This window comes from Oncorhynchus gorbuscha, linkage group LG18 (genome assembly GCF_021184085.1).
Source record: "Oncorhynchus gorbuscha isolate QuinsamMale2020 ecotype Even-year linkage group LG18, OgorEven_v1.0, whole genome shotgun sequence".
Classification (NCBI taxonomy): domain Eukaryota; kingdom Metazoa; phylum Chordata; class Actinopteri; order Salmoniformes; family Salmonidae; genus Oncorhynchus; species Oncorhynchus gorbuscha.
In genome coordinates, this window is record NC_060190.1 from 62,121,260 (window position 1) to 62,137,240 (window position 15,981).

Genomic DNA, 15,981 nt, shown 5'->3' on the forward strand with positions numbered 1-15,981 from the left:
CAGAAAATGTATGTTAGTGAATTGGCAAAAGCTACTCTAGTGATATATGGAACAATAACTGCATTGTTGCATATCTATACATTTCACAGTGTCTCAATAGCATGTTGTGCTATTTAAATGTATTAAGATTAGGAAGTAGATTAAACATTGAGACATCCTTGCATTCTGATGTGCTTACTTTATCTCAGCGGTCTGGATCATTCTGTCACCAGACCTTTTTATTAGCTTAGCATCTATAATAATAATTATTATTTAATGTGTGGGACACACTGCTATTACAACCTATTCTATAATTATAAATGAATTGACTGATCAGTACAAGCTAATACTACATGGTGGCCTTGCTATTTTAGCAACAACAACAAAAACTATTAAGCAGTTTCAAAAGACTTCAAAAGACTTCGTTTGCTCTATGGAAAGCTGAGACTTTTAAGAACACTCTCTACGATGCCCACACGCTCCACAGGACTCGTGAGAAAGTCACTGTAACTGTGAGGTAAGAAATGACTGAATATGATTTTGGGGGACCAGGGTTACATATGTAACCTTTTTTATTTAGCTTTCCTACATCTCTCAGACACCTCAAACCATACTTCCTTTTGATACGTTTTGGGATTTGAAAAAAAAAGCAATGTATGAATGTTATTCATTGCGTTTCTATGGGATAATAGCAGTAAAGCCAAATTCAATGTTTCATCAAAAACATTTATTTTATTTATTAATGGATACCTACAGAGTTCCTAAAACTCTAAATCAAATAGCTAAATGGTCCATCTTATAACAATTCCATATGTTAGCTTACTAGATAACAGCATCTAGAGGCTTAGACTCTTAGGGGTTAATGTTTTGTGGCTATGGTCAATGATGAGGTCAGTCAATCACAGCCTGAAGATTACCCTATATATGCTAGTATGATAAATGGAGTTTTGTGGCATTTAATGCCACACAATGAATGTAGCCTAGATGTCTATTTTGGCAGGAATTTTAGAAGAACATTTTGTTACGTTTAGGATGTACGTGAGAAAATGCCTGTGTTGATACTGATGAGAAGATGAAGAGTTTGTTTGAAGCTTATTTTAAGATATGGCATCTCTGCACTGCTGAGGGAGTAGATACATACAGGGCCTGCTGGTTGGTTCATTTCGTCTTCTGAGACGCACACATTGAGACAAAGGAAAGAGTCTGACAACCTAAACTGAAACCTGTACATTTTTCTCACAGTACATGTAGTAACAACACAATGGCCTGTACATTACCACTGGCATTCCTTGTCCTTCATGGATTTCTCTCTCTTTCAGCAGGTAAGACTCTCTCCCTCTATCCCCCACAAGCCTGTGGATTGGTTGAGGATGTTTTGTTTAGTCTGTTTGTTTGTTTTTACAGTAAAAAAAAGATGAGTAATTGTTTGATCAGTTATTTGAGAAGAGGATGTCTATTGATTTTAAATAGCATACTTTTCATTTAAATGATCATCAAATAGGGTCAATCTGGTAAATAAAAAGGTCGTATCCATTGATGGTCACATTCATGGATTGCTATTGAATCTGTACATTTGATCACAATTGATTTGAGCAATGTTAGGGAGAAAATGAACAATGACATGGGCATGAAAAATGACTTTGAGGGGAACGGCACCTCAGTACCTCCAGGCTCTGATCAGGCCCTACACCCAAACAAGGGCACTGCGTTCATCCACCTCTGGCCTGCTCGCATCCCTACCACTGAGGAAGTACAGTTCCCGCTCAGCCCAGTCAAAACTGTTCGCTGCTCTGGCCCCCCAATGGTGGAACAAACTCCCTCACGACGCCAGGACAGCGGAGTCAATCACCACCTTCCGGAGACACCTGAAACCCCACCTCTTTAAGGAATACCTAGGATAGGATAAGTAATCCTTCTCACCCCCCCCCCTTTAAGATTTAGATGCACTATTGTAAAGTGACTGTTCTACTGGATGTCATAAGGTGAATGCACCAATTTGTAAGTCGCTCTGGATAAGAGCGTCTGCTAAATGACTTAAATGTAAATGTAAAAATAAATGTTTTGTTCGGAAGGAATGCTGTTGTCCCTGTAAGGCACAATGATGATTTGATATTTGGTTTGGTAAATTTCTGTACCCTCTCCCTGATGTCTCTCTGTACCTTAAGTGGCCACAAACTACACAAACTTCATGTCTTTAGAAAGGCCTTTATCAACGTATGTATAGTTACTTTAACTGTATGTCCATAGAGGAGAGCCATTGCCCGGGACCTCACGATGCGATATTATCGCGATACTTAGGTGCCGATACGAAATGTATTAATTGCCAGGGACCTCACAATGCGATATTATCACAATACTTAGATGCCGATATGATATGTATTAATTGCCAGGGACCTCACGATGCAATATTATCACGGCGACACAATATGTATTACAATTCTCGCGATTCTTGCGTTTCGATCCTACGATTTTATTGCTATTATGATGATATTACTCACTATATGTCTGCTGCAGCGAGACAAGAGAGCACATGAGAACATTTGTTTTGATCAGTCATGGAAATAAAAGTGCTGAAAACATGTTGGCTCACGATTTAAAAAGAAGATGGAGAACAAGCTATAGGATGGAAAATACCTGCGTTTTGGCGCAGGAACAGCTGTTTAGCGCTAGTTAACACTGCCTAGCATATATATATCTTTTTTTTTACAAATCGATACTTGAAATCAAATTATCTGTATAATAATGCAAAAGTAGTATTGTGATCTATAACTGTTGTCTAGACATTTATGTTGGGGCTATAAGATGATGAAGCCTCCACTGTGCTGTAGTATGTGCATGGTAATGCTAAGTGATAGTTGCAGACCGTGGCTAGATTTGACATGACTTGCTAATTAGTGCGATTATCACACAGATGCACGGGCTGAGAGGCTTTGCAGTGGTTTTATCAAAAGGATCATTTACCTAGGGAATGCCTCGTCCTGACAGCGCATGCACTGCCACATCCATTTAGGTTTGGGATGGGCAGAGTCCGTCTTGAGAAACAATATTGTACATGTATTTCATAAGGGAGATGAGAGTGGATGGAGATTATAGTGATAGATGGAGAGGAATGATTTATTGCTCATTTATGCAATGGGTGAGTCTAATCTTAAAATGCTGATTGGTTAAAACATTTGTATTTATGCCCGTGAGTAAGAGTGCATTGTTTTATGAAACTAGATGTGGAGTCTTGTTCCAAGCCAGTCTGCTGTTGCCACTTGCCAGGTCTCTGAGATTATATGAGCATGTGTTGGAAGCATGAGAAGGAGGATGTGTGAAAGAGGTACATATTATCAAGGTAGCAAGCAGGTGCAGTTACATCTAGGAACTACATGTATAGGATCACTCTTTGGTTGATAAGAGTTTTCCTGCAAGATGAGCAGAAATGCAGATGAGCTTCGTGATTTACATAAATTCACTGAGAACCTGCACTAACATAAAGAAATATATATTTATTTCACCTTTATTTAACCAGGTAGGCCAGTTGAGAACAAGTTCTCATTTACAACTGCGACCTGGCCATGATAAAGCAAAGCCGTGCGACAAAAACAACAACACAGAGTTACACATAAACAAACGTCTATTCAATAACACAATAGAGAAATGTATGTACAGTGTGTGCAAATGGAGAATATTAGGGAGGTAAGGCAATAAATAGGCCATAGAGGCACAATAATTACAATTTAGCAATTAACACTGGAGTGATAGATTTGCAGATGATGATGTGCAAGTAGAGATACTCGGGTGCAAAAGAGCAAGAAGATAAATAACAATATGGGGATGAGGTAGTTGGGTGTGCTATTTACAGATTGGCTGTGTACATGCACAGTGATCTGTGAATTGCTCTGACAGCTGATGCTTAAAGATAGAGAGGGGGATATAACTCTCCAGCTTCAATGATTTTTGCAATTTGTTCCAGTCATTGGCAGCAGACAATTGGAAGGAAAAGCAGCCAAAGACGGTGTTGGCTTTGGGGATGTCCATTGAAATATACCTGCGGGAGCGCGTGCTACAGGTGGGTGTTGCTATGGTGACCAGTGAGCTGAGATAAGGCAGAGCTTTACCTAGCAAAGACGTATAGATGACCTGAAGCCAGTGGGTTTGGAGACGAATATGTAGCAAGGACCAGCCAACGAGAGCGTACAGGTCACAGTGGTGGGTAGTATATGGGGCTTTGGTGACAAAACGGATGGAACTGTGATAGACTGCATCCAATTTGCTGAGTAGAGTGTTGGAGGCTATTTTGTAAATGATATCAAAGTCAAGGATCGGTAGGATAGTCAGTTTTCCGATGGTATGTTTGGAAGCATGAGTGAAGGTGTTGCGAAATAGGAAGCCGATTCTAATTTTGGATTGAAGATGCTTAATGTTAGTTTGGAAGGAGAGCTTACAGTCTAACCAGACACCTAGGTATTTGTAGTTGTCCACATATTCTAAGTCAGAACCGTCCAGAATAGTGATGTTGGTCGGGCGGGCGGGTGCGGGCAGCAATCAGTTGAAGAGCATGCATTTAATTTTACTTGCATTTTAAAGCAGTTAGAGGCCATGGAAGGAGTGTTGTATGGCACTGAAATTCATTTGGAGGTTTGCTAACACAGTGTCCAAAGAAGGGCCAGATGTATACAGAATGGTGTCGTCTGCATAGAGGTGGATCAGAGAATCACCAGCAGCAAGAGAAAAGAGTCAGCCTGAGAATTTAACCCCCATAGAAACTGCCAAGGGTCCGGAAAACAGGCCCTCGGATTTGACACACTGATCTCTATCTGAGATGTAGTTGGTGCATGGGGTGCAGAGCTGTTGGCCGGGGTAGGGGTAGCCAGGTGGAAAGCATGGCCAGCCATAGAAAAATGCTTATTGAAATGATCGATTATCATAGATTTATCGGTGGTGACAACGTTTCCTTGCCTCAGTGCAGTGGGCAGCTGGGAGGAGGTGCTCTTATTCTCCATGGACTTTACAGTGTCCCAAAACGTTTTGGAATTAGTGCTACAGGATGCACATTTCTGTTTGAGAAAGCTAGCCTTAGCTTTTCTAACTGGCTGTGTATATTGGTTCCTGACGTCCCTGAACAGTTGCATATCGCGGGGGCTATTCGATGCTAATGCAGAATGGCACAGGATGTTTTTGTGCTGGTCAAGGGCAGTCAAGTCTGGGGTGAACCAAGGGCTAAATCTGTTCTTAGTTCTACATTTTCTTCAAGGGCATGCTTATAGATGGTGAGGAAAGCACTTTTAAAGAACAACCAGGCATCCTCTACTGAAGGAATGAGGTCAATATCCTTCCATGATACCCGGGCCAGGTCGATTAGAAAGGCCTGCTCGCTCAAGTGTTTTAGGGAGCGTTTACGGACGCAGGCAATGAGACAGTGATCGTTGAAATCCTGGTTGAAGACATTAGAGGTGTATTTAGAGGGCAAGTTGGTCAGGATGATATCTATGAGGCTGCCCATGTTTACGGATTTGGTGTTGTAACTGGTAGGTTACTTGATAATTTGTGTGAGATTGAGGGCATCTAGATTAGATTGTAGGACAGCCTGGGTCTTAAGTATATCCCAGTTTAGGTCACCTAACAGTACAAACTCTGAAGATAGACAGGGGGCAATCAATTCACATATGGTGTCTAGGGCACAGCTAGGGGCTGAGGGGGGTCTATAACAAGCGGCAACAGTGAGAGACTTATTTCTGGAAAGGTGGATTTTTAGAAGTAGAAGCTCGAATTGTTTGGGCACAGGCCTGGATAGTATGACAGAACTATGGAGGCTATCTCTGCAGTAGATTGCAACTCCACATCCTTTGGCAGTTCTATCATGTCGGAAAATGTTGTAGTTGGGGGTGGAAATGTCAGTATTTTTGGTGGCCTTCCTAAGCCAGTATTCAGACACGGCTAGGACATCCGGGTTGGCAGAGTGTGCTAAAGCAGTGAATAAAACAAACTTGGGGAGGAGGCTTCTGATGTTAACATGCATGAAACCAAGGCTTTTACGGTTACAGAAGTCAACAAATGAGAGCGCCTGGGGAATTGGAGTGATATTGGGGGCTGCAGGGCCTGGATTAACCTCTACATCACCAGAGGAACAGAGGAGGAGTAGGACAAGGGTATGGCTAAAGGCTATAAGAACTGGTCGTCTAGTGTGTTCGGAACAGAGAGTGAAAGGAGCAGATTTGTGGGCTTGGAAGAATAGATTCAAGGCATAATATACTGACAAAGGTATGGTAGGATGTGAGTACAGTGGATTTAAACCTAGACATTGAGTGACGATGTGAGAGGTTTGTCTCTAGAGGCACCATATGAGGTCACCGCATGTGTGGGGGGTGGGACAAAAGGGCTATCTAAGGCATATTGGGTAGGCCTGGGGGCTCAACAGTGAAATAAGACAATGATCACTAACCAAAACAGCAATAGACAAGGCATATTGACATTAGGGAGATGCATGTGTTGCCGAGTGATAATAGAGTCCAATGAGTAGCAATAGGTGAGTCAGGGAGCCGATTCAGTAGTCGCTACTATGCTAGGCGAGCTGGAAACACTGGGTGTCATACAGCTAGCGGGCTGGGGATAGATGGGCTTTTGGCGACGTTGCAACGGAAGAGCCTGTTGACAACCACCTCGGACGATTATGCCGGCAGACCAGTCATGATGGATTGGCAGGGCTCCGTGTTGGCAGTAAAGGGTCCAGGCCAATTGGCAAAAGAGGTAGCCCAAGAATTAGCTGGTGGACCTCTTCGGCTAGCCGGGAGATGGGCCTAGCTTGACTCGAGGCTAGTTCAAGGCTTACTGGTTCTTGCTTTGGGACAGAGATGTTAGCGAGGAGTAGCCACTCTGATTGTAGCAAGCTAGCTGCAATGATCCGGTGTAAATGTTCAGAGCTTGCGGTAGGAATCCGGAGATGTGGTAGAGAAAAAGCAGTCCGATATGCTCTGGGTTGATATCGCGCGCTGTGCAGACTGGCAGGTTTTGACAGAGCTGAGGCTGGCTGGTGTCCGAGTTAACGGTGAAGACCGCTAGCAGTGGCTAACTGACAACTAGCTAGTAGCTAGTTAGCTGGCTAGCTTCTGATGGGGGTTCCAGTTCTAAAGTACACTGCTCAAAAAATTAAAGGGAACACTTAACACTTTTTTTTTTTTTTTTTTTTTTTTAAACTTCCGGCGCCGACTGAGATGGCCGCCTCGCTTCGCGTTCCTAGGAAACTATGCAGTTTTTTGTTTTTTTACGTGTTATTTCTTACATTAGTACCCCAGGTCATCTTAGGTTTCATTACATACAGTCGAGAAGAACTACTGAATATAAGATCAGCGTCAACTCACCATCAGTACGACCAAGAATATGTTTTCCGCGACGCGGATCCTGTGTTCTGCCTTACAAACAAGACAACGGAATGGATCGCATGCAGCGACCCCAAGGAAACGACTCCGAAAAAGAGGGAAACGCGGCGGTGTTCTGGTCAGACTCCGAAAAAGGGCACATCGCGCACCACTTCCCAGTATTCTTCTTGCCAATGTCCAGTCTCTCGACAACAAGGTTGATGAAATCCGAGCAATGGCATTCCAGAGGGATATCAGAGACTGCAACGTTCTCTGCTTTACGGAGACATGGCTTACTAGGAAAACGCTATCCAGGGCGGTACAGCCAACGGGTTTCTCCACGCATCGCGCCGACAGAAACAAACATCTCTCTGGTAAGAAGAGTGGAGGGCGTATGCCTCATGACTAACGGGACATGGTGTGATGAAGGAAACATACAGGAACTCAAATCCTTCTGTTCACCTGATTTAGAATTCCTCACAATCAAATGTAGACCGCATTATCTTCCAAGAGAATTCTCTTCGATTATAATCACAGCCGTATATATCCCCCAAGCAGACACATCGATGGCTCTGAACGAACTTTATTTAACTCTTTGCAAACTGGAAAACATTTATCCGGAGGCTGCATTCATTGTAGCTGGGGATTTTAACAAAGCCAATCTGAAAACAAGACTCCTAAATTTTATCAGCATATCGATTGCGCAACCAGGGGTGGTAAAACCTTGGATCACTGTTACTCTAACTTCCGCGACGCATATAAGGCCCTGCCCCGCCCCCTTTCGGAAAAGCTGACCACGACTCCATTTTGCTGATCCCTGCCTACAGGCAGAAATTAAAACAAGAGGCTCCCACGCTGAGGTCTGTCCAACGCTGGTCAGACCAAGCTGACTCTACACTCAAGACTGCTTCCATCACGTGGACTGGGACATGTTTCGTATTGCGTCAGATGGGAATATTGACGAATACGCTGATTCGGTGTGCGAGTTCATTAGAACGTGCGTCGAAGATGTCGTTCCCATAGCAACGATAAAAACATTCCCTAACCAGAAACCGTGGATTGATGGCAGCATTCGCGTGAAACTGAAGCGCGAACCACTGCTTTTAATCAGGGCAAGGTGTCTGGCAACATGACTGAATACAAACAGTGCAGCTATTCCCTCCGTAAGGCTATCAAACAAGCTAAGCGTCAGTACAGAGACAAAGTGGAATCTCAATTCAATGGCTCAGACACAAGAGGCATGTGGCAGGGTCTACAGTCAATCACGGACTACAAGATGAAATCCAGCCCAGTCACGGACCAGGATGTCTTGCTCCCAGGCAGACTAAATAACTTTTTGCCCGCTTTGAGGACAATACAGTGCCACTGACACGGCCTGCAACGGAAACATGCAGTCTCTCCTTCACTGCAGCCGAGGTGAGTAAGACATTTAAACGTGTTAACCCTCGCAAGGCTGCAGGCCCAGACGGCATCCCCAGCCGCGCCCTCCGAGCATGCGCAGACCAGCTGGCCGGTGTGTTTACGGACATATTCAATCAATCCCTATACCAGTCTGCTGTTCCCACATGCTTCAAGAGGGCCACCATTGTTCCTGTTCCCAAGAAAGCTAAGGTAACTGAGCTAAACGACTACCGCCCCGTAGCACTCACTTCCGTCATCATGAAGTGCTTTGAGAGACTAGTCAAGGACCATATCACCTCCACCCTACCTGACACCCTAGACCCACTCCAATTTGCTTACCGCCCAAATAGGTCCACAGACGATGCAATCTCAACCACACTGCACACTGCCTAACCCACCTGGACAAGAGGAATACCTATGTGAGAATGCTGTTCATCGACTACAGCTCGGCATTCAACACCATAGTACCCTCCAAGCTCGTCATCAAGCTCGAGACCCTGGGTCTCGACCCCGCCCTGTGCAACTGGGTACTGGACTTCCTGACGGGCCGCCCCCAGGTGGTGAGGGTAGGCAACAACATCTCCTCCCCGCTGATCCTCAACACGGGGGCCCCACAAGGGTGCGTTCTGAGCCCTCTCCTGTACTCCCTGTTCACCCACGACTGCGTGGCCACGCACGCCTCCAACTCAATCATCAAGTTTGCGGACGACACAACAGTGGTAGGCTTGATTACCAACAACGACGAGACGGCCTACAGGGAGGAGGTGAGGGCCCTTGGAGTGTGGTGTCAGGAAAATAACCTCACACTCAACGTCAACAAAACTAAGGAGATGATTGTGGACTTCAGGAAACAGCAGAGGGAACACCCCCTATCCACATCGATGGAACAGTAGTGGAGAGGGTAGCTAGTTTTAAGTTCCTCGGCATACACATCACAGACAAACTGAATTGGTCCACTCACACTGACAGCGTCGTGAAGAAGGCGCAGCAGCGCCTATTCAACCTCAGGAGGCTGAAGAAATTCGGCTTGTCACCAAAAGCACTCACAAACTTCTACAGATGCACAATCGAGAGCATCCTGGCGGGCTGTATCACCGCCTGGTACGGCAACTGCTCCGCCCTCAACCGTAAGGCTCTCCAGAGGGTAGTGAGGACTGCACAACGCATCACCGGGGGCAAACTACCTGCCCTCCAGGACACCTACACCACCCGTTGTTACAGGAAGGCCATAAAGATCATCAAGGACATCAACCACCCGAACCACTGCCTGTTCACCCCGCTATCATCCAGAAGGCGAGGTCAGTACAGGTGCATCAAAGCTGGGACCGAGAGACTGAAAAACAGCTTCTATCTCAAGGCCATCAGACTGTTAAATAGCCACCACTAACATTGAGTGGCTGCTGCCAACACACTGTCATTGACACTGACCCAACTCCAGCCATTTAATAATGGGAATTGATGGGAAATGATGTAAATATATCACTAGCCACTTTAAACAATGCTACCTTATATAATGTTACTTACCCTACATTATTCATCTCATATACATATGTATATACTGTACTCTACAACATCGACTGCATCCTTATGTAACACATGTATCACTAGCCACTTTAACTATGCCACTTTGTTTACTTTGTCTACATACTCATCTCATATGTATATACTGTACTCGATACCATCTACTGTATGCTGCTCTGTACCATCACTCATTCATATATCCTTATGTACATGTTCCTTATCCCCTTACACTGTGTATAAGACAGTAGTTTTGGAATTGTTAGTTAGATTACTTGTTGGTTATCACTGCATTGTCGGCAACACTGATTGACAATACATTTCAAATGCTGTTATGCAAATGGAATAGACAACAGGTGGAAATTATAGGCAATTAGCAAGATACCCCCAATAAAGGAGTGGTTCTGCAGGTGGTGACCAGACCACTTCTCAGTTCCTATGCTTCCTGGCTGTTTTGGTCACTTTTGAATGCTGGCGGCGTTTTCACTCTAGTGGTAGCATGAGACGGAGTCTACAACCCACACAAGTGGCTCAGGTATTGCAGCTCATCCAGGATGGCACATCAATGCGAGCTGTGGCAAGAAGGTTTGCTGTGTCTGTCAGCGTAGTGTCCAGAACATGGAGGCGCTAACAGGAGACAGGCCAGTACATCAGGAGACGTGGAGGAGGCCGTGAGAGGGCAACAACCCAGCAGCAGGACCGCTACCTCCGCCTTTGTGCAAGGGGGAGCAGGCGGAGCACTGCCAGAGCCCTGCAAAATGACCTCCAGCAGGCCACAAATGTGCATGTGTCTGCTCAAACGGTCAGAAACAGACTCCATGAGGGTGATATGAGGGCCCGACGTGCTTACGTTTGGCATTTGCCAGAAAACACCAAGATTGGCAAATTTGCCACTGGCGCCCTGTGCTCTTCACAGATGAAAGCAGGTTCACACTGAGCACATGTGACAGACGTGACAGTCTGGAGACGCCGTGGAGAACGTTCTGCTGCCTGCAACATCCTCCAGCATGACCTGTTTGGCAGTGGGTCAGTCATGGTGTGGGGTGGCATTTCTTTTGGGGGGACGTAAAGCCCTCCATGTGCTCGCCAGAGGTATCCTGACTGCCATTAGGTACCGAGATGAGATCCTCAGACCCCTTGTGAGACCATATGCTGGTGCGGTTGGCCCTGGGTTCCTCCTAATGCAAGACAATGCTAGACCTCATGTGGCTGGAGTGTGTCAGCAGTTCCTGCAAGAGGAAGGCATTGATGCTATGGACTGGCCCGCCCATTCCCCAGACCTGAATCCAATTGAGCACATCTAGGTCATCATGTCTCGCTCCATCCACCAATGCCACGTTGCACCACAGAGTTGGCGGATGCTTTAGTCCACGTCTGGGAGGAGATCGCTCAGGAGACCATCCGCCACCTCATTAGGAGCATGCACAGGCATTGTAGGGAGGTCATACAGGCACATGGAGGCCACACACACTACGGAGCCTCATTTTGACTTGTTTTAAGGACATTACATCAAAGTTGGATCAGCCTGTAGTGTGATTTTCCACTTTAATTTTGAGTGTGACTCCAAATCCAGACCTCCATGGGTTGATTGATAAATTAGATTTCCATTGATAATTTTTGTGTGGTTTTGTTGTCAGCACATTCAACTATGTAAAGAAAAAAGTATTTAATAAGAATATTTCATTCATCCAGATCTAGGATGTGTTATTTTAGTGTTCTCTTTAGTTATTTTTTGAGCAGTGTTTAAAAATAGCAGATCCGTACCACATTTTGGTGAGGTGGGTTGCAGGAGAGTATATTCAGTCCCTAGATGGAAAGTGAGATTGAAATATATACGAAAAAACAGAGGAAAACGATATTTACACAGGACAGGCCGGGACAAGACAAAACACACGTCCGACTGCTACCCCATCTTAGAACACAACTAACACACAGAAATATTAATATTCTACTTTGCATGAAGCCTCAGTTCATTAATAGCCTAACCACTGATCAAGCAACATTGTGGACTCAACATTCAAATCCTGTTGCTGCAGGATTATTTTGCTGCGACAATAAAGGTCAAATTAAGGTCCTACATCGGTAACTGCACCTGCTTGCTACCTTCATACTATTTACCTCTTTCATATATCCTCTTTCTCATGCTCCCAACACATACTCATAATGCCTCTCTCTACCTCCCTCTATCATTGAATTGTATTCTAATATGATGTTTGTTTAAACCTGGATGGCTCAGAATAATGCAATCAGCCTATCACTGTGTGTGTCCTGATTGACTGTGACTTTCTCCCCACCACTGCCCTGCTCTGGTTGGGCCGTGGCCTGCAGTGATCCTCTGGACCAACATGGGTTCCCCAAGCCCCCCCAGAGCCCCACAGTGCTCCCCACAGTGACGTCACGTGTCCTGCTCCACCAGCTGCTGATGCGGGACCAGCTCCAGGAGCAGGACCAGCGGGAACAGAGAGAACAGAGAGAGAGGAGCACCAGGCACCCCTCACACCATCTCCTGCACCCCAGCTGCCCCCAGACCCCTCCCATCAATGTCACGCTGCCCTCCAACCTGCCCACTGTGACCCATGTACCCATGGAAGTCCTCAAGGTAAGCCGTCTACAGTGCCAGGCAGGTAATTTTGGACACTCTGATTCACCCCTCACTAGAGGAGCTGCCAGAAGGTAGGGGTTCTCATCTGAAACTTTTACTGATAGATTCCTAGGTACATGGGTTCCTATTGTTAGTGCTGCAGTGGAATTGTCTTTCAGTGCCCAGTTTTTCTGAATTTCATTTAGATCCTTGATTAAACGTGATTACAAACAGATTACAGTTTATAGCATTTTGTTTAGATTGTTAATTTAACTAGGTTATGCTACAGAAATTCTGGTGACGGTGCCACTTTAAAACTAAAAATTACAGCTCTTTAAGACTGAACTGTGTTAAATCCATAGCGGGGATTATCTCCTGAAAGAATTCCTCTGTTTCCAGACATTCAACATGTTTAATCCTATTTGCTCCACTACATTGACGTATTTTCATTGCTTTGATTTCTGGTCCGAGTGGATTCTAAAAACTGATATTATGTTTCTGTAATGAGACAGAGGATGTTACTGATGTAGAAACCAATGTTTTCCCAAGCCAACTCTTAGGAATCAACAACGGGTAAGATTTGATATTCTCTACATTGCATGTATTCGTTGTTTTATTTGACTTTCACTAATCGTCGTGATAAATGGTTTTACAAAGATGATCCGTGTAGATTTACAACCCATTGTTATTTGATGCCAAATTCTCCTGATCAAACGAACCTACTGCATGGAGAATGTACAGTATGTGATTGTTATAAACAGGAAAGGGGGTCAAGCAGCAACTCTCTGCGTTTCAAATGTGTAAAATCATAACATCCTAGCAGAATAAGATTGGCTCAGTATTGGAGACTAATAGCATGCATTTGTCTGCCATTAGTCTAACTAGTTATAAACTGTATGTTTATTTTTGCTTATGCTGGTTGACTGATTGTTTGGCAGCGTTTCCTCTTCTACTAAATGCTCCACCAGAGATGAATATTCAGAGATATGCATGTGCTGCAGTTGTGACTAATACGATATTTGAGTAAAGAATCTAGCAATGTTATACAGATGTAGGATCTTAATTTGACCTATATTGTCACAGCTAAATAATCCTGCAGCAACAGGATTTTAATATTTACTCCATAATGTTGCTTGAGCGGTGGTTAGGCTATTAGCTGGACAAAAGTAGGCTATATGAAAAGTGCAATACTGTTAATATAGCTGTGTGTTGGTGTGTGTTTTCAGTAAATCACAAAGCTCATCTGCATTTCTCAGCAACAAAAGAGTGATCAAATTAAGATCCCACATCTATAGGTGTTATGATCTTGATGCTATTGGTAAACAATGAGAGATATACTGTATGTGAGCAAAGTATCCGCTCTTAACTGCACACGTGGCACACAATCGTTTTTAGGAGAAATTATGTGCAAATCTTTGATCTGGAAGTATTTTTTAAACATTTGTATATTCTACTTACATTCTGATTATCAGTGTAGTCTGAGTAGTGACCAACAGAATTTGTCCACATTTGATAGCCTTGTATCTCCATTCTGCTGCAGACTTATCAAACGTCTTATTTCTATTTGAGTCACACAGTGGTTGTGGCCCCACCCTACTACAACCTTGCAAAACACGTTGGTTCATGTTTTGTTTTGATAAATGTTGTTTTTTCAAGTTTCTTTGGTTTTAAGATGGTTGTAATATATTCTGAAAATATTATACATTTTACATTCAATAACATTAAAACTGAGCTGTGAGGCTTTACTGGAGCATCAAACTGTTTCCAGGAAAGCTTTGGGGTTACTAACTGGAGAAATAATTAACATTAAAGAGGTTATTAGATGTGTAGGGTTTTCTTTCATTGTAAAAATTACCAACCAGAATCTAAAGACCTTGGTAAATGCATTGTGGCAGTTTGAACTTGACCTGGCTGTGCTTAGATTAACAGGGTCCCACCAAAACTATGCAGGCAGGCAAAATTAGCTTAGAGAGGTACCAGGCAGAGCCGCTGGGCCATGAAAGTGAAAACATTAAGCTCAGATGAGTTTGTCTAAAGACCGAGGAGACCCTTAATTAGCAAAGTTACCTCTGACCCCGCAAGAAACTAGTAAGAACTCAGTTCAGGGATCAAGACAATGGCAGGCACAGAGTTTTACCACACACAGAACACTAAGTCAGCAAAGAATGCTCGTAATTAGGCCCAATACTTTCATTCTTGAGCTTGTTTAAGAAGAAAAAACTACTGCATTGAAATAATGATCATAGGTTAGTATCCAATGAGCTCAAAATTGTCAGACACATTATCACAGTTAATGTTTGAAATTTCAGGTAGCACATACCAAAAATACAATTTCCTAGTTACTATATAAGTGACCCTTAATAAAATTGTTAATGTCATGAAAACCTGGTGGTTCATAAGTCCTCTCCCCAAGGCTGCGTTTAAGCAGGCAGCCCAATTCTGATATTTTTTCCATTAATTGGTCTTTTGACCGATAACATCTGATCTTTTCACATCAGATATTGTTTTTCTTCACAAAAATATTAGAATTGGGCAGCCTGTCTAAACACAGACCAAGAAGACTACAATCCTACTTATTGGATTCCAAGTGAATATTACAGGAGTCTTAAAAACACAACTGCTCACTAGCCACTATAAATACAATATTTCATAGGTACATATAGCCATTTGTGTACAGACTTACAATAAAGTGTTATGCAGGTGAATGAGGACCCAAAAGCGACTTGGCGAAAACAGAGTTTTTAATCCAGTAAGAAACTTTACAAAACAAAAAGCATAATACTACTCGTAAAGACGAGAACAGACAGGAGACTTGATCGAGAACTGCAGGTTGCCTCGGGAAGGCACTTGAACCTAGCAGACTCAGACACCTGCTCACCACGCAGCATCTGAGGGAAACACGACACGACAGGGCAAAACATAGACACAGCACGGTGAATTATAGATGAGGATCCGACAGGGCAGGTACGGAAAACAAGGAGAGAAATAGGGACTCTAATCAGGGAAAAGGATCGGGAACAGGTGTGGGAAGACTAAATGATGATTAGGGGAATAGGAACAGCTGGGAGCAGGAACGGAACGATAGAGAGAAGAGAGAGCGAGAGAGTGAGAGAGGGAGGGGGAGAGAGAGGGATAAAAAGAGGGAAAGAACCTAATAAGACC

At 43.9% G+C, this 15,981-nt stretch overlaps 1 protein-coding gene across 3 annotated transcripts in view; it reads left to right on the forward strand.

Annotated features, from left to right (window-relative positions):
- LOC124002349 (microphthalmia-associated transcription factor-like) overlaps positions 1-15,981 on the forward strand; it is a 49,775-nt gene that overhangs the window by 4,332 nt on the left and 29,462 nt on the right. The window contains exons 1-3 of one of the 3 annotated variants that reach the window (XM_046309720.1): positions 2,741-3,115; positions 12,567-12,837; positions 13,369-13,392. In XM_046309720.1, coding sequence (XP_046165676.1) covers positions 12,661-12,837; positions 13,369-13,392 — 201 coding nt within the window. In that variant the 5' untranslated portion in view covers positions 2,741-3,115; positions 12,567-12,660. Of the gene's footprint in view, positions 1-2,740; positions 3,116-12,566; positions 12,838-13,368; positions 13,393-15,981 lie in introns of those variants that run through there. The other 2 variants (XM_046309718.1, XM_046309719.1) reach the window with 2 other exon arrangements.